At 34.8% G+C, this 18,107-nt stretch overlaps 1 protein-coding gene across 1 annotated transcript; it reads right to left on the reverse strand.

Annotated features, from left to right (window-relative positions):
• Nucleotides 1-809: 809 nt before the first annotated feature.
• On the reverse strand, nucleotides 810-17,316 carry LOC114267755 (calmodulin-binding protein 60 B). The gene is made up of 9 exons (XM_028208805.2): nucleotides 17,117-17,316; nucleotides 16,815-16,957; nucleotides 13,832-13,907; nucleotides 9,600-9,658; nucleotides 7,677-8,170; nucleotides 7,421-7,581; nucleotides 7,142-7,345; nucleotides 6,469-6,706; nucleotides 810-1,754 (listed from the first exon to the last, which is right to left on the reverse strand). The coding sequence occupies exons 2-9, from the start codon at nucleotides 16,919-16,921 to the stop codon at nucleotides 1,162-1,164; spliced, it is 1,932 nt and encodes a 643-aa protein (XP_028064606.2). The 5' UTR covers nucleotides 16,922-16,957; nucleotides 17,117-17,316; the 3' UTR covers nucleotides 810-1,161.
• Nucleotides 17,317-18,107: the final 791 nt, after the last annotated feature.

An 18,107-nucleotide genomic window follows, 5' to 3' on the forward strand; every position in this document is an offset into this window, starting at 1 on the left:
TAGGGGTGACTGGAATGGGTGGGGGAAGGGTAGAGGAGTGCCAGAGTGGGTGGAGAAATGGCGGGGGTGAGCGGAAGAAGTGGCAGATGAGGGTGGGGAAATGGTGGGGGTGAGCTGAAGACGTGGTTGATGAGGGTGGAGGAAGGGGGCTAAGGTGGTTCGGAAATATATACATATATATAGTGAAAGAGACAAAGGCAATTTTGTCATTTTGTCAGTAAGGATTCCATGATTTTATAATTATTTTTTATTATTTTTCTACCTGTAATTGCTGAAAACTTCCCAAAACTTCCCATTGATCTCCAATTTTTAGCCCCATCTACCACTGGGGCATTATTCTCCTGGGAAACAACTGGTGGACCTTCTAGCAAGACTGTTAAATTTGAGATTTAATGCAAAAAAATTAACACATTAAAATCATAAAATCAACTGTTAATAAAAAAAAGTACACTTTTATCTTTTATCTTTTTAAGTCACATCACTTCTCTACTTTTCTGCACATCTTATTATAAAAAAACAAAAAATATACTTATGTAACACTTTCAAAACAACCTCAAATAAAGAAAGAACGAAAATTGCAGTTAAACAAAACAGTGTTCTAATAAAATTGCTTTTAAAATTTTAAAATAATGTAAAGCAATATAATTAGCGAATTGATTGAGGTATCGTTTAAACCTAGTTGAGAACCCATTATGGTATGCTAATACCAATGCACAAGCAAGATGATTATAAATTTAGGAAAGAATTGCAGACAACAACGGAGCTTAAAAATACCAACTCCTGATTATGAAAGCCGAGCACAATAAAAATAAGAAAACCACCCACCATATTCATAATAATAATTAAATTGGAACACATCTTACAGTCAACATACCTAAATTTCACAAGTAATGTTTGCCCTAGAATAACAGTATCCAACATTGAACAATAGCACAACAAACCAAATGTCAAAAGAAAGATTGAGAAGAACTTACTGTACAGAGAGCAACTGTACAAGAAGAAATTCCTTCATGACTGATACAGAGACCTCAGGTCTTCAATTACTTCTGAATATAGCAATTTCCATGGATGAAGAGTTTCATCGATTGTGAGATTCGTAGATAACACGGTTGAAAGAACTACTCAGCATAAAGAAACCAAATTGCATTGTCACGGCAAATCCTATTCGTCATCTAACTCTTCAATCCGTGCCCGCCTCTCAGCTGCTTTCTTCCTGATGAAGAAGCCCCATCTCATTGCCGCCTTGATTTTCAGCCAACCCACGACAGCTTTACCAGAGCGGCCGCGATCCTCGTCAAAGCTAAAGTTTGGTGATGGTGATGGCATGTATGTTGGGAAAGAGTACCCATCTTCAGGCCCATTAACAGAGGCATGACCTCCCATGCTGAATAGTCGAAGCAAATGCTGCATATCTTCATTCTCAAGCATCTCGTGACTCCTAAGACGGATCTCCTCCTCTGACAAGAATTCGTCAACAACACCCTTGTCTCGATTGTGTGACCAGTCATCAAAGGGGTTAAGATTCGACTGTTGAACAGATGTGCCGATGGTCTGGAATGATGTAGACGATTGCGGAGGGCCAAGTGCCAACCCTACCCTGTTATCATATCTGTTAGTTTGGATCTGGTCAGAATTGCTGCTTTGAGCGTCATGCGAAGCAAACAGATTACTGTCAAACTGGGCACGGGAATTAGAATTGACAAACTGTAACTGAGTTGGGTATCTAGCAGCTGGATTGTCATTATAACCTGAAGCTGGAGACAGAAAACAGGAAAAATATACTTAATATCTGTCCGCGTTATAAGAGTACTAGCAAAATTCTGGTGTGTGCATGCAGAGAGAGGAGTCCATAAAAGAAAAATTCACCAAATCACAAAGGCAGACTGCTCGGTACCCAAAAACATAACAAACACTAGGATTAACTATGTAGAAAATGCACCCAGGGGAGCATCCTAACCGCTGTGAGTAGATTCTCAATATTTTGTTGCATCTCATTTTTTCTTTTAATAATGCACTTGCACAGAAACAAAATGCAGAAATGTGCACAAAAGACTTAAAGTTGTGGTCCAGAAAATGAATCTAAGCAGCATTTTTTGAGTGTTCTGTTTGTGTAAATAGCACTTAAGTAACCGATTCGCATAGCGGGATGGGAGAGCACAAGCCCATTTTAAAATGCCTCAAGAGGATTGCTTCTAGAACATGCATATATATATATATCATTATATGTAATAAGATGCATATATATAAATCTGGATTTTCTAGTTTTAATTCATGCAACTTCTACATGAACTAAAAAGTGAGTGGGCATCAGATCATTCTACATTTGCAGGAGATGAAGATTTGTGCAAGGAACCGTTAGCATCTGCAATTTATGTCCTTCACTATTCGTAGCAGAACAATTCACCCTGTTTGGTTTCACTTTTCTGAGTTAATTTTCAGAAAAGTGTTCTGGAAAGTGTATTTAGAAAATGGATCATTGTTTGGTTGTTCCAGTTTTTTGAATTTTGGAATAACAATTCAAAATTCCCTCCAAAATACAATGACTCAGTGGGATGCTTTGGATTTTGGGTCTAACGTACAACAACCAACCATTCAGTAACAATAAATAAATAACAAACCACAAGAAGGCACATCAAAAAGTAGCACTTAGACATAAAGAAGATAGAATATTTCTATTTCCAAAAAAAATGAATTTTGGCATTTTTTTTTTTTTTTTGGATAACCAAATAGAAAGTCTAAATTTTTCTAAAATTTTTCCAAAAAGTGGAACCAAACAGGCTGATTTTGTTTCATAAAAGACCCGCTGACAGAAACAGGAGGTGTCTCTCTCTTATAAAAGAGAGCACAATTTGTCTTTTGGTCCTTTTGGGTTAGTAGCCCATAAACAGGTATATGTTACCTAAATTTGTGCTTAGCAACGTTTTGTGGGGTTACAATCAAGGTTCTGAAAAGCGGTTGCGGTCGCCGTAACGGTGGCGGTAACGCGGTTGCGGTTGCGGGGTGTAAAGGCCGTAGTGTAACGGTTGCGGTAACCGGAACCGTGAATTTTTTTATTTTTCGCACAATTTGAAAAAAACTTACCAATACACATATTTTTTGCCATGATCATATTTATTGGGTTAAAAATAAATATTGATCAATTTTTGTAAATTTTTAAGTATGATCCAATATATTTCATTTTTTTAAATCACTATAAACTGAGTTTTTTACATTTTATTTTAATAATTAATGACTTTATATTATATAAAAAATCAATCACTAACTATTATATATAAGATAAACAATGACAAAAGTAAGAGAATAAATAAGAGCCTAAATATATATATATATATATACATATTTTAATCAAGCCAAATAGATAATGACCACACTTATTATTATTATTATTATTATTATTATTATTTTCAAACAATATATAGATAGACACACAAACAAAATGGTTTAGTGATAGCAGCTGAATAGAATACCATAGGTCTTACAGTTTTAACAAATCAATAACATGTTTTTCATCTTCCCTCTTCTCTCTCTCTATCTCTTGCTCCTCCATTTTCTCTCTTTATCTTCCCTCTTCTCTCTATCCCTCTTCTCCCATTTTCAGCTTTTTTTTGTGTGTTTTTTCAAAAGAAAAAGTTTGGAACCGTTATGTAACGGTGCGTAACAGGCCATTACGGCTGTTACGGCACCATTACGACCGCTATGGCAGCCGCAACGGCCGACACACCTGTGAATCTCAATCACACTGCAAAAGCGGCCGTAACGGGTGGCGGTAACCGCCAAAACCGTTACGTAACGGCGTTACGTAACGGTTGCGGCCGCTTTTTAAAACCTTGGTTACAATACACAATTTGTAGTTTGTGACTCAAATAGTTGATTTTGGAACCCTTGGTTTGAAACAACTTGGTCTTTCATTGATTTTGGTTGATTTTGAAGTATTGGAATAATCTCGTGAAATTTGGTTGATTTTGTGAACTCCTAAATTTCGAAAAGTTTGGCATGAGATAAAATCCTTTGATAAGTAAAAATTGCGGTCTTCAAAATAAAAAATTGCATCATAATATATAGGCATATATGGTTATAATTTGCATGCATACACTTGGTACTTGCATATTTGATTTCATAGTATTATTCCTATGCAGCCATCATGGGTCACCGTTTCAAATTACAAGTATGGATGGTAAAATTGGGACTTTCATATGCCTAAAATGAAAAAAATGTTTTTGACAAACTTGGCAATATTTGTGTTTCAAGAACACACCTTTTGAACCACAAAAATGAAATCTTGCAAAATTCACACCGCATCTGCTGAAAAATTAGTTATATACACTGTTTTGGTCCTTGGGCGCTGTTTCGTAGTCCTAAAAATTGTATTTTACCAAACAAATTCATATTTGTGAGGATTCTGTTTCCACACCGTTTTGAGACATTTTCTGTTAATAAGATAAAATCAGACTGTTTAACATACAAGCTATTCAAAAATGCTTTTACCACTGTTTTTAGGTAAAACAAATATGCCCTTCAGAAATATTGAATTTAGAAATGCCTTAACAACTTTAGTAAGTAACCAGAATAATGGAGAGGTGAATTCAAGTGAAAACTAATGCTTTTGGCTTAAAACCAGTAAGGATTTCTTAAAAATGTTTTGGGGGGCGAACCCTTGATTATACTAACGAGTTACTTTTATTAACAAAACTTAAGTAACTTAATTCCCTTAACCCAGTTCACCAATGGAGAGGTGAATTCAAGTGAAAACTAATGCTTTTGGCTTAAAACCAATAAGGATTTCTTAAACGTGTTTTGGGGGGTGAACCCTTGATTAAATTAATGCGTTACTGTTATTAACAAAACTTAAGTAACTTAATTCCCTTTACCCAGTTCACCAATTCTCAAAAAATCAGGTGGGTACTAATTGGTACATTTTAACAATTTTGTTCCTATCTTTAGTTGGATGTTGTCAAGATTGCCCATATTCTTCAAATGATTTTCAACTCTAAAGTTTGACAAATTTTAAGAGTGCCAGACTGGAGCAAAGTTGCAGCACCATAAGAACTTGTCGACTAAAGTTAAGCCTCAACACCATAATATGGTTTTAATTACTTAGCAGAGGAAAATTAAGGGTTATTTAGCAGCAAATTGTTGAAGTCCATACAGCACATTTTCTTCCTATATAAATCATGGCAAGGATTCCAATTTCTTGGATTGAACATTATCATTTTCACAAGTCTACTGACATCATAATAGAATTAAAATATTTGAGAATATTGTGGAGGTATCCATTTCAAGAGGAACAGCAAAACGCACAAGAGAGAATTGAGGATTTCAACAACTGATTTTAGGTTCAAGCAAGGTTTTAAAAAGCGGCCGCAACCGTTACGTAACGGTTTTGGCGGTTACCGCCACCCGTTACAGCCGCTTTTGCAGTGTGATTGAGATTCACAGGTGTGTCGGCCGTTGCGGCTGCCATAGCGGTCGTAATGATGCCGTAACAGCCGTAATGGCCTGTTACGCACCGTTACATAACGGTTCCAAACTTTTTCTTTCGAAAAAACACACAAAAAAAAGCTGAAAATGGGAGAAGAGGGATAGAGAGAAGAGGGAAGATAAAGAGAGAAAATGGAGGAGCAAGAGATAGAGAGAGAGAAGAGGGAAGATGAAAAACATGTTATTGATTTGTTAAAACTCTAAGACCTATGGTATTCTATTCAGCTGCTATCACTAAACCATTTTGTTTGTGTGTCTATCTATATATTGTTTGAAAATAATAATAATAATAATAATAATAATAATAATAAGTGTGGTCATTATCTATTTGGCTTGATTAAAATATGTATATATATATATATATATTTAGGCTCTTATTTATTCTCTTACTTTTGTCATTGTTTATCTTATATATAATAGTTAGTGATTGATTTTTTATATAATATAAAGTCATTAATTATTAAAATAAAATGTAAAAAACTCAGTTTATAATGATTTAAAAAAATGAAATATATTGGATCATACTTAAAAATTTACAAAAATTGATCAATATTTATTTTTAACCCAATAAATATGATCATGGCAAAAAATATGTGTATTGGTAAGTTTTTTTCAAATTGTGCGAAAAATAAAAAAATTCACGGTTCCGGTTACCGCAACCGTTACACTACGGCCTTTACACCCCGCAACCGCAACCGCGTTACCGCCACCGTTACGGCGACCGCAACCGCTTTTCAGAACCTTGGGTTCAAGGGTTGACGGACTAATAGGCAAGTGGTTTCAGATTTTTTCAGTGCAACCAGCCAAACTGTTTAAGCTTCAAATGCCATACAACAGTTTGACCCATTTATCCAATGGGCTTGCTACCGCCTACCCATGAACAGCCTAAGAAAAAAGTCGTTTTCTTTCCTTTTTTCCCCTTTTTTTTTGGGAGGCGGGGGGAGCAATTCGTAACCAATCCAAAAAGAAAGAAAAAGAGGCCATGCCTACCTCCAATTAGTAGACTTGAATCCATTGACGACTGCTCAGGAGGAACTGAGCCTGCTAACCGTTGTTGGGGAAGCTGATTTTCAAAAGAAGTAGGATAATCACCTGGGCCCATTGGAAGTTCATTTCGAGAAGCGCCTGGCCTCTTACTTTGTTTGAAGCTCAAAAGTGACTTGCCATCATATTCAACAACATAGTTCCAGTTATCATATGCTTTCTTCACCAAGGTATCCACGTATAACTGCAGCAACAAAATTTACAGGTTTCCATAAGCATCACATTCTCTAATTATGAGCTTTATGACAACCTTCCAGGGGTGGTACCCGGAGAAAAGGAAAAAAGAACAACAATTAGTAATAGTAAGCACTCCAATTCTAGTTTGGTTGATTAGTTTGTTTGAAGAAAAGAAATACCCACAATCACACCTAAACATATATACCTGCCTGTGATTAACATTTCCAATCAAAGATTAGATTTAAGGATAAGTATTTTACTCAGAACTTGATCAAATATACAATCAACATGTTTACCAACCCGGTCCAAAAGTGAAAAAACGCTGGCAGCGGAAGGGAGGGGTGTAAAGTGTCTACTGAATTCATGGCATTATTATTTGGTTTCAAGGAAGTGTTTTAATGAAACAAGAATTGCATTGCCAAAAAAAAAGTCTCATACTAACCTTCTGGCTATCAGACAGGGAATCAGATGACAAATATTGTTCACCAGTTATAAGGCCACTTAGCTCATAAATATTGTTAAAGACAACACCAACATTTCTTGTATCATCAGCATAATACACATAAAGCTTCCCACTCATGGCACAAGTCTTAGCGTGTTCTATGAGAGCATCCCACATCTTATTTGACATACCACTGCCAAGGATCTACAGCCAACAGAGGAGTCAGCAGATAATTATAAAGAATGGATACTCTTATTCAACAACCAAGCATGCACTTACAGTCCGTAGTTTTTGAGAGTCTCTGACAACAAGTCGAAGAAAGTCTTCAACCGTGAATATTCCTGACTTATTTAGCCTCTTGTGGAATGACCCATCTTTGCCAATCTTCTCCAATCTCCAGACATCATCATTTAAAGCAGGTGGATAGTGCTTCTTGTATACTGTAAATGAAAAGAAGTCAACAACAATATTCCAAAGACAATCCAGAAAAAATAATTTTAAAAAGGAGTTCAAAAATAAACACTAAGCAGCTTACATTCCCCTCTGTGATCTTTAACAGTGAAAGCTTCTGTCTTTGCCTCACGTACACGTGTGCCCTCACAAAAGCCTGAGGCGACCTTCAGGCCAAGCCTGAACTTCCTGCTCCTTATCCAACTTGAGTTATCAGTAAATGTAAGCTCTCCCAGGGTTCCCACACCTTCTTTGAGCGTCACTTGCAGATCCCCAGTCAAAAGTGGTCTCTTTCCTTCACGCTCTTTCACAACATGGCTTTCAAATTCTTCTTCGGTCCAACCCTCATCATCTTCATTGTTGAAATCACCTTCCAGCACAACAACATCAAGCTTTACGGTGGATTCAGGTCCAGAGGTTACAACATGACCTGTATTCACATCAAGTAAAACAATATGGATTGCAGCACCCTGTTCCCCTTCTACTTTTCCTCCGGTGAAAAGGGGAAGAGACAACCTTGACCTGAAGTGCAGCTGCAAGTTTCGTCCATCTGGCCCCTCAATTCTTTTAGGAGAAGCCCTGTAATCTCAAGCGTAAGGATGAAGAAATAAGCAACAGGCACAAAAATAAAAATAAATAGAGAGTTTACAGTAGTTCAAGGACAAGCGATAATCAATGAAGCAATAAATATGAGATAAACATAACATTCTAAAGAAGTAGCCAGTTCAATGTGTTTCTTGCAGTCCCAAGGCTGAAAAAATTCAAAACAAAACAGATAAAGGTTTTCACTATCAGCTATAACCCCAGCGGCAACCTCCCAATGATTGCACTACAACTAAACAAAGCACCACCACTAAATAAGAAAGGGAATATTAATCTTAGGAGCTATGAAGCACGGACACGGACGCCGACATGGGACACGGCAATTTCCAAAAAATGGGGACATGGACACAGACATGGCGGGGGACATGGCGAAATTTTTTTTTTTATATATATATTTTTATGTATTATGTAGATTCATATTACATTCATCCTAAATCAAAATTAACAAACACTAACATAGTAACATTAATTCAATAAATATAAACACTACATTTAAACAAATTAATAGAGCATCCATTCACAAAAAAATCATAATAAACGATAACAAGAACTAAGACGAGAAGGGGGAAACATTCAACATCCAACAATATTCTTCACAAAAGCACTAAATAAAAGAGGCAAAAGGAGGAGAAAAAAAAAATAAAAATAAAAAAAGAGTAAGCCCCGCCGTGTCCCATGCCGTGTCCCAATATGGACACGCGTGTCCCCTACAAAAGAATCATTAAATGAAAGGGACACATGTCCCCGTGTCCCCGGCGTGTCTGTGTGTCGGAAACCGCCACGGCACCGATTTTGGAGTGTCCACACTTCATAGCTTAGGGTTAATCCACCAAGCAAAGTTGCTAGCTGGTACAAGAACTTGCAAATTATTTTTATCATATGTTTTTTTATTAGTATAGAATTTATAACCAATCGCAATTGGCCTTCAAGCCCAGAACCGGAGGCCACCTCTGCATTGGAGGTAATAGCAATATCAATTATTCATGTGCTATATAGAAGCTGAAGGATTGAGCGATGGCTCAATTGAGATGTAAAGGCCAGTGTGTCTCTCATACTCTCAAACATATATCTGCCCATGCACACAATTAATAATGGTTGTTATGGAGTTCTCTACCACCAATGGGTAGAAGTTCTAACACCTGTAGTCTAAACCAATATAGGTTGCCTAAGTTATTCAGTGATGACAGTAAAGAAACTATAAACAGCACATTTTCACTAATCTTCACTTGAAAACCCCTTGTTAACAATCCTAGTGCAACTAATGAATAATGACATCTCAATAAAAATTATGTCAATAAGGACATAAAAGCATTGATCGTAACAGAAAATACCAATCTAGTTGAGAAATAAATTGTGTTTACAGAATATATGTCAATTTCATAAATCATCAGAAGATATCCCAGACCTTCCATTAATTCTAGGAGGGCCTAACTTCGCCAAAGCGCGTTCCACTTCTTCACTAACCTGTTTAGCACCAATTGCAGCATAAGCCACGGTTAAAAATCAAAGTAGATGCACAGTGCTCAATGTAAAAGGCACACAGTGTTATAAATATAACTAGGAAAAACGGTTGGGGGAAGGCTAAGATAATCATGCATGAACAGAAATATATGTAGATAAGAAATTTCACTTGAAATGCACTTGCAAGGAAACAGAAAGGCATTCCCACAAAATGTGTTCAAAAGTATTACCAATAGAGTTGAACTAATGTTCTGTAACTAAAACAGAGAACTTATCTGTTGGCTGATGCCGTAGATAGCATGACAAAAATGTGTCTACCAAGGAATTTCAGTTTTCAAGTTATTATCAGCAAGGTTTGGATTCATGGATGTCAATCACAAAAAGGACATATTCCACATTTTATGCTTCCTCTTGTAATTTTTTGTCTCATGTCTACTTAACTCTTCTCTCTTCAATGCAGACAATATTACCAAGAAAAGAGAAAAGAAAAAGGAAAGAAAAGGTTCTTTGTATAACACTAACGAACAATATTCCATAATAAGAATGATTAAAAAATCTGAAATAGTTCACAGCTGATCTCTTCTAGTGCTGGATATTTTTCAGAACAGTGCAAATTTCATAGAGATTAGCAATTAGAAAGTGGATCCACACAAACTTCAATACGATACTAAATCATACAATAAATAACGTTGTTATTGGTATGTATGCATACTATTCTTACATTGAATTACCTATAAATATTTTCAAAAATATATATTAATTGGTTTTAGGAAAAATCCATTTTACGCCCTCATGGTATGGCCTTTGATCACTTGACCCGCTTGACATTTAAAAATAACCAAAAAGCCCACCTATGGCTTTGGCCATTTTTCATTTTACCTCCCTACCATTACTTTCCATCAAAATTGACATAATGGATGCCACACACACCAAATTTGAGAGTTGACAAGAATAAACATTAAATTAAAATTAAAATTAAATCAAATTAAGCTAAAGTCAAAATACAATGTAAAATACCAAATATGGCCTAATCTTCATTTTCTTCCAAAAACCCTAGCCATCTTCTTCCCCTAAAACCTAACCCTACCCTTACCCTAACCCTAATCCACCCACCACCTCTGCCACCGCCTACAACCTCCCCAGGACCCAGCCCCCTCGTGCCATCTCCTCTCTCCTCCCCCTACACCTCATCAACCCCTATCCACTCACATGCTTCCCCCACCACTTCCTTTACCCTCACCCACCCCCTCTTGCCTCCCCAACCACCTCACAAAATCAATCAACAACCCATTTCACATCTCCAAAACTCATTCCTTGCAATTCATTAAATCATCAAAAGCCAAAACTTTGAACTCAATTTTTGTCCTTTGTTAATGAAACCTCAAAGTTCTGGTCATTTTGGTGTCAAAAATACAAGATCCATCAACGTATTAGCATGGTGGTCATCAAAACGCAATGTTGGGTGTCACAACACAATTATGACCAATCCATGCCATCAATTTTGATTTTATCCCTACTCTTTTTATCACCTACAAAAGCTATTTTTCCACAATTATACCGAGTTTGCAACAAAATGGAAAAATAATGTTAGTTTTGCAAAGGCCGTGGAGGTCCTAAAATGTTGCAAGGCAGCAAACAACAGCCAAACTGACTAGCTAACATCTTTATCCCTAATGACAACCAAGTTTCCATTACGTTGATTGAAATTAGTCACACTGTGGCCTAGGTACGGACTAAAGCATAGTTTGCTTTAGAATTTTGGGTTGGTTTTAAACTTTTAGGCCTCGTTTGGCAACTACATGTTTTAACCAAAAAGTCATTATAACTTGTCTCACTACTTTTCTACATATCTTTTCGTAAAAAGTAAAAAAGTTACTAAAATAACTTATTACCAAACGAGGCCTTAGTGTCGAGCAGGATTTTAAAGTTTGAAATGTTCTATTTTCATTGGGTTCAGATAATTTTCAGATGATTCTAATATTTCTAGTAAGCATATAATACGTTTGTGTGCATGCGCGCGCATGCACGTGTGAAAATTTGCTTATTATTTTATAGGTACAATGCTAAAAAGCATGGACACGGACACGGACACGCGACACGCAACACACAACACGCGACAGATACAACACTGACACAACGACATGCCAATTTTCAAAAAATGCAGGACACAACACATGAGAGACATGCATGAAATATATAATTTTATATATTTATTATATATCATATATGTATAAATATATCATTCAAAGATAATACAAAACACAATGAGGCTAATTCTTATAAATTTATATGATTTTTCTTTTATTGTTGTATTTTAAGTTACTTTGTTCAAACTTATAATTAGTTTCACCGGTGTCTAATCGATAGACACGTGTGTTTAAGCAATAAACATGTGTATCCTACAAGTACCCAAAGAGTGTCCGGGTCTTTAAAAAAAATTAAAAAATATGACATGTTTCGATGAGTGTCAGAAACGTGTCAGGAAGTGTCCAAAGAGTGTCCGTGTGACGCAAACACGCCACCTTCTTAGAAGTGTCCACGCTTCTTAGGTATGATGTATAGGTATATGTGTATGTACATATATTTTGTACTGTTTTGTTAGTGGGTGATGTTATTGAGGTGATTGAAGAGGGAGGAAGAAGTATTACAGTGAGGAGGGTATCTATAATAATATAAAATGCCTTTAAAAAAAAAAAAAAGAGAGAGAGAGAGAGTAGAATAATAGGAGGAAGAGGGGTACAAATGTCTTTTCATAAGTAATATCAATAGAGTTAGTGTTCCAATTTAGTCCAAAACCACAAGGAGTATTTGGCTATTTTTTAACATGAGGGGGTGAAGTATTTTGGGGCCATACCACGTGGAGGTAATAAGAATTTTTCCCTTGGTTTTATTGATAAAGTCTTCCATAACCAATCATGTGATTTTTCAGCAAATGACTACATAAGGGTTTGCTAATTAACTTGAAGCCCTCATCCTAAAATAAATATGATATTTTCCATCAAGATTTCTCTAATTATTTCTGAGACTTTATCCTCAAATAAGAATCTCAAAATAATACCACATTTTTTCATTGAAGTTCCGATGCTCCAACTCCATTGTGTGTTCAGGACTGTAACAACTAAAACAACAAATAGATTCCTAGTAGTGAACCTTCTAGTTCTCCAAAAACACAGGAGCATATGCTGACATAAATCTAGAAAAATAAAACCTGAACAGAAATCAGAGGTGAATTTCAAAAAACTAGGCTGCAAAATTGATTTTTTAAAAATAAAAAGAAAAGAAAGGAAATACAAAAGGAATGAAAGGGAAAATGAGGAAGGAACAGAAAGAGGAGATGAGATGGTGCCACATCAAAGCCAGAAAGTAGCCACAGATGTTACGACTTCTTGAAATGTACTATCACTGTTTAATCCTATTTTGAGAAGATTATATAGTTCTTTCATAAATACTCCTCATGCAAATTTCAATGTTTTTGTTCAAAAATATGCTTCTACAATTCTTTTTTCATTTTGTTTTTTGTCAGTTTATTGAATACAATCTACAATTTCGATACTTAACAAATATCTAAAAATTTATCTATTCAAAGATTGTAACATCTAAAAATAAAATGCATATAGAAAAAAACTGGATAATTAGAATAATGCATTGAGAAAAACATTTCTCTCTTTATTCTGATTAGAGAGTAAATGTCCTACAATAATTTCATCAAGCATTTTAATCAGTGTACAGAAGAATGAATCTAAAACATTCCAAAAGACAAAAAGGAAAGGAACAATAAAATACACAAATAAGAACATTATGTATAAAGTTCTGTAACCAAGGAACAATTATAGCTTCAAATGAGAAATTCTAACACAGACATCACAATTAACATACAAAACTGTAAATGCAGATCACGTTGAAGAATGGTGAGAATCAGAATAGCACTCTAGTTATAATAAATCTAGTTGATATTTGAAATAAGAAAATATCACAACCAGATGAAATAATCTCTCTTTCAGTTGGAGTTACTTAGCACATATTCAAAATACAAATATATAACAAACATATGAAAATAAGAACAGATCAAGTTTTGCATGTTAATCAAACAAAACAATCGTAGGAAAGGGTTGTCACCATAAAGACTTAAAAAACAGACAGTTAACTAGGGCAAAACCATGTAGTTATTTATCTTACAACTTTTCGAAGGATAGGTTCCAAGGACGAGCAAAGCTTTTGCAGACTATCCAGCTTCAAAGCTTCCACAATTACACTGCATGAAATGTGCAATTTAGAAAACTGCACTTTCTTCTCTTTGCGGAGCAAAAGTATGATGTAAAATAAAAACTCAAACAGAGCGTTAAGTTGTGAAAAAGCATGCTAAAACAAAAGAAAGTAAATTTACATGAATAGTCAATTCCAAACTATTAACCAACATAGATCCACGGAATCATAATGGTTTTCCCTTTTCAGGTACAAGCAAGTTTCCCTGTAAACCTTTTCAAAAATTGTTAACAATACTTAAGATATGAACACCAACAGATTTCAGAATTAGTAACATGGCATGTGCAACTCAACTGCAAACAATTCGACAAGGACTGGACAACCCACCACAAATGATGTGCATGATAAAATATAAGCGAAAATCATAAAGATATTTTTGAAGCAGCCAAAATGATGTGACAAATCAAACATAATAATGATTTTAATATAGTTTGGTCTTGATATAATCATCCAGTTGCAACTTCCATTTGTCAAAAAAATTTCTAAAATGGGGAATAAAAAGGGAAAATAGTGACATTTCTTAAAATAATAATAATAAAAAAAAAGGTTAGTGGCTCCAAAACAAAAACAAAGGAAAAAAAAAAAAAAAACTGGTGTTGAATGGCTATGAAGAAATCCGTTCAACTATTCAATTGATCTCAAAACCATAATATATGGAGAATTTGATCCAAAAGATACAATCAAAAATATTAGAAGCATAAAAATAGAGAAAGAACAAGAAGGGTCAAAACCCTAATATCAAAAACGGCCACAGCCTTAACTCAATATTATTCTCAAAGCTAAGCTAAACTATTACATAGAAGTCATATATATAGGCAATGGAGAACGGAAACGCATCGGATAAGGGAAATTGAAGATGATTTTTGGTTCAAATCGGTAAAGTTGTATGAAGAAGATAACCACACTGATTGAACAGAAAAAGTAGATCGAAGTTGGGCGCTGATACCAATTGATGCCAAACAGCTATGAACAAATCCGTTCAACCATTCGATTGATCTCAAAACCAAAATATATGGAGAATTTGATTCAAAAGATACAATCAAAAATATTAAGAAGGATAAGAATAGAGAAAGAAGAAGAAGGGTCAAAATCCTAATCTCCAAAATGGCCACAGCCTTAATATTATTATTCTCAAAGCTAAACTAAACTATTACATAAAAGTCATATATAATACAAGCAACATAGGGAGCCCTAATTTAAGTTACCAAAAATAAAATACTACTCTAATAAAACTACAAATTAAAATAAAATTTATAATATCCAACGTCTTTCCGTTCCCCATTAGAAACTTTCTGACATAAAGTGTTAAAATGCAAGAAGTTTAGATGTAAATGCTTCGCAGTATGATTGTTTAGAAAAATTAACCAAAACTTATTTCAATACAGTCAAACAAGGCTATAATAAGGATGAATTGAGTACATAGGGGCTAACTTATGGCAAGCATGGAATGAAGAACAAGAGCAAATCCAGAATTTCACATGGAACGCGTTTAAGACATCCTGGATTGAAGTTTCAAAATAATTTTGAGTATTTATTTGTACTTGTTTTAATTTAGTACACTACTAGACAATTTTGGTCATTGTCATAGGCATTAGTAGTTAGGGGCATTATGGTAAGTTCAATAATTGTTGGACATGAGTATAGTCATAATCCATGGATAGTCTTGCGTGTCAAGTAATGCTATTTGAATTTTATTTAGAATCCTAATTGGTCTAGAATATCATTAGTTACCAAATATTTTAATTTCTAATCCTGTGATAAAACCCCAATACAACAAATTTTTCAGTTCATAAAATATTGCGCCTTTCACCACTCCAACTTCTCAAGGCTACCCATCCAATCAACAAGCACCACCTCCTCATCTCCCTTGACAAAAGAGAAGAACCCCCAACACTACCACTTGTAGAATCAAAATCAATAGAGCTTCCTCCATTCCCATCCATACCATTCATTTCCCTTGCTAATACCACATATGAATCTTTCTCATCTTCAGTCTTCAAATTCCATCTCTTACCCCCAACTTTCATAACCTTACCCATTAAGTTTTTATTCAGGTGCACAACAAAAGCATCACAGGTTTCTTAATTTTCTTCTTAACTCCAAATAATGATTGTTTATTCCACTCTACATTCTTACGCTGCGTTTGTTTTGGTGGAAAATATTCCCAACATAAAACATTTTCTACGAAAAACTTTTTCATAAAATGTTTTTTGAAGAAAATATTTTTCTATGTTTGGTGGTGGACAAAGGAGGAGATGGAGGTGGTAGGGTGGTGGTGGGATGGCGGCAAAAGTGATGGTGGCGGTGGTAGTGTGGCAATATTGGTAAGATAAGACTTTAGTTTGCAAAATATTTTCCGCCTTTTAAAAGTGGAAAGCATTTTCTACTCAAATAAATTGTTTTTTGTTGACCATAAAAAATATTTTCCATTGACTTTTGTTTTCTCTTTACAAGCCTCCTTACTCATTCCTCCATCTAAACCCACCAAGAACAACATATCTACCTTGTCATTGACTACCGCTGCATCATCTCCCATAACAACCAAGCCACATACATCACACCTCCCATTCTCCTCCTCATTATTACATGCGAAGAGGAACTCACCTCCCATCTGAAACTCTCGTATTCTCCCTACCAATAATTGCAACAAAGCTATAAAAAAAATTCAATTCAGGATTGCAATTAGAGAAAACCAGTCAACATCATTAAGCACATCACAGAATCATAATAATTGTATTCCACCGAGGCAATACAATCAAGTATTAACATAATTACCATCCATGCAAAACAACTACAGTTTTCACTACCCAACTAATCAATCAGCAAAAATTAACAAAGAAAACACAACAAAACAACACCAAATCAACACAACCGACCGAACAAAACTCGAATTTACCTAGCCAAAGCCGGTCGCTTTCGCTCCGGTTGGTCATCGTCACCGCCCTCCAAATTCCGCTTCTCTCTACTCATAGAGTTCGTCCTCTCCATGTACCTGGTCTGCATTACCCTCAATTTGCAGAACCCCCAAAATTCACAGATCTGCAACACAAATTCCCCCCCAAAAAAAAAAACCTCAAAAACCCTAACAATCAAACAAACAAGTTTCCTGTTCACGGATCCACAAATTCAGCTAGAAAATGAAGGAAAGTGAGAGAGAGTAATAGTAATTGAGGGATTGGTGATGATCGAAACACATACCTGTATATGCGTGATTGAGAGTTTACAGGGTGTCGCGTCTACACAAGGCACTGACTTTGTGCTGAGAGTAGTCTACTCTGACGACTATACATACATATAGCTTATAATATATAGATATATGAGCTGATCAGTACTGTTGGCGTCAGTTTCGGATAGGAAATACCATAGATCACAAATTTTCGATTAACGCCTTTGGAGCTGATTTTTTAAGTAATTTTTTAACTTTTTAAGTTAAAATATGATATAAAAAATTGAGTATGTTTGGGATAATTTTAAATTTTTTATGAAATGATGTATAAAAAATAGGGAAAAAATGAAATTATTGACTTTTGGTATATGTTATTGATTTTTTAATTTTTTTAATGATTTTGACTTTTTTATTAGAAAAGTCACTTGTCAAACGAGACCTAACCCTTCGTTTGATATGTCTGATTTTTTAATTTTTTAGTTATATTAGGCCAAGTTTGACTATCCTAAATAAGCATACGCTTTTTATCTTTTTTTCATCACATTATCTCTCTATTTTTCTGACGTCTTTTCATAAAAAGACAAAAAATACACTTATTTAGGTCATCCCAAACAACCCCTTAGTCACAAAAAGATAAAATAGATTTTTTAACTCAATAAAATAAAATATTACATTCAACTCATAATCATTTTATTTTTTCTCTCAAAAAATTCAAAAAAAAACTATCCCAAACGAAATTTTTAGCCCCAAGTTAAAATAATCAAAATAAAAAGTCAAAAAAATAAAAATTCAACCCACATCCCAAACGAACCCTAAATAAATGATCAAATATCTCATATGATGTAAGGTTTAAAATTGTGAATCTCACATCCATAAAAGATATTTGCTCATTTATTTAATAGTATCCCTAATATTACCCATTTCAAATTTATTAAAGTTAAAAATATACACATATTATGAGATTAATATATATTTATTTTAATAATTTGAATTGTTACTTGTTGATGGTGCAAGTTTCAAATT

The sequence above is a fragment of the Camellia sinensis genome, chromosome 4 (assembly GCF_055761805.1).
Source record: "Camellia sinensis isolate YWXY chromosome 4, ASM5576180v1, whole genome shotgun sequence".
NCBI lineage: Eukaryota > Viridiplantae > Streptophyta > Magnoliopsida > Ericales > Theaceae > Camellia > Camellia sinensis.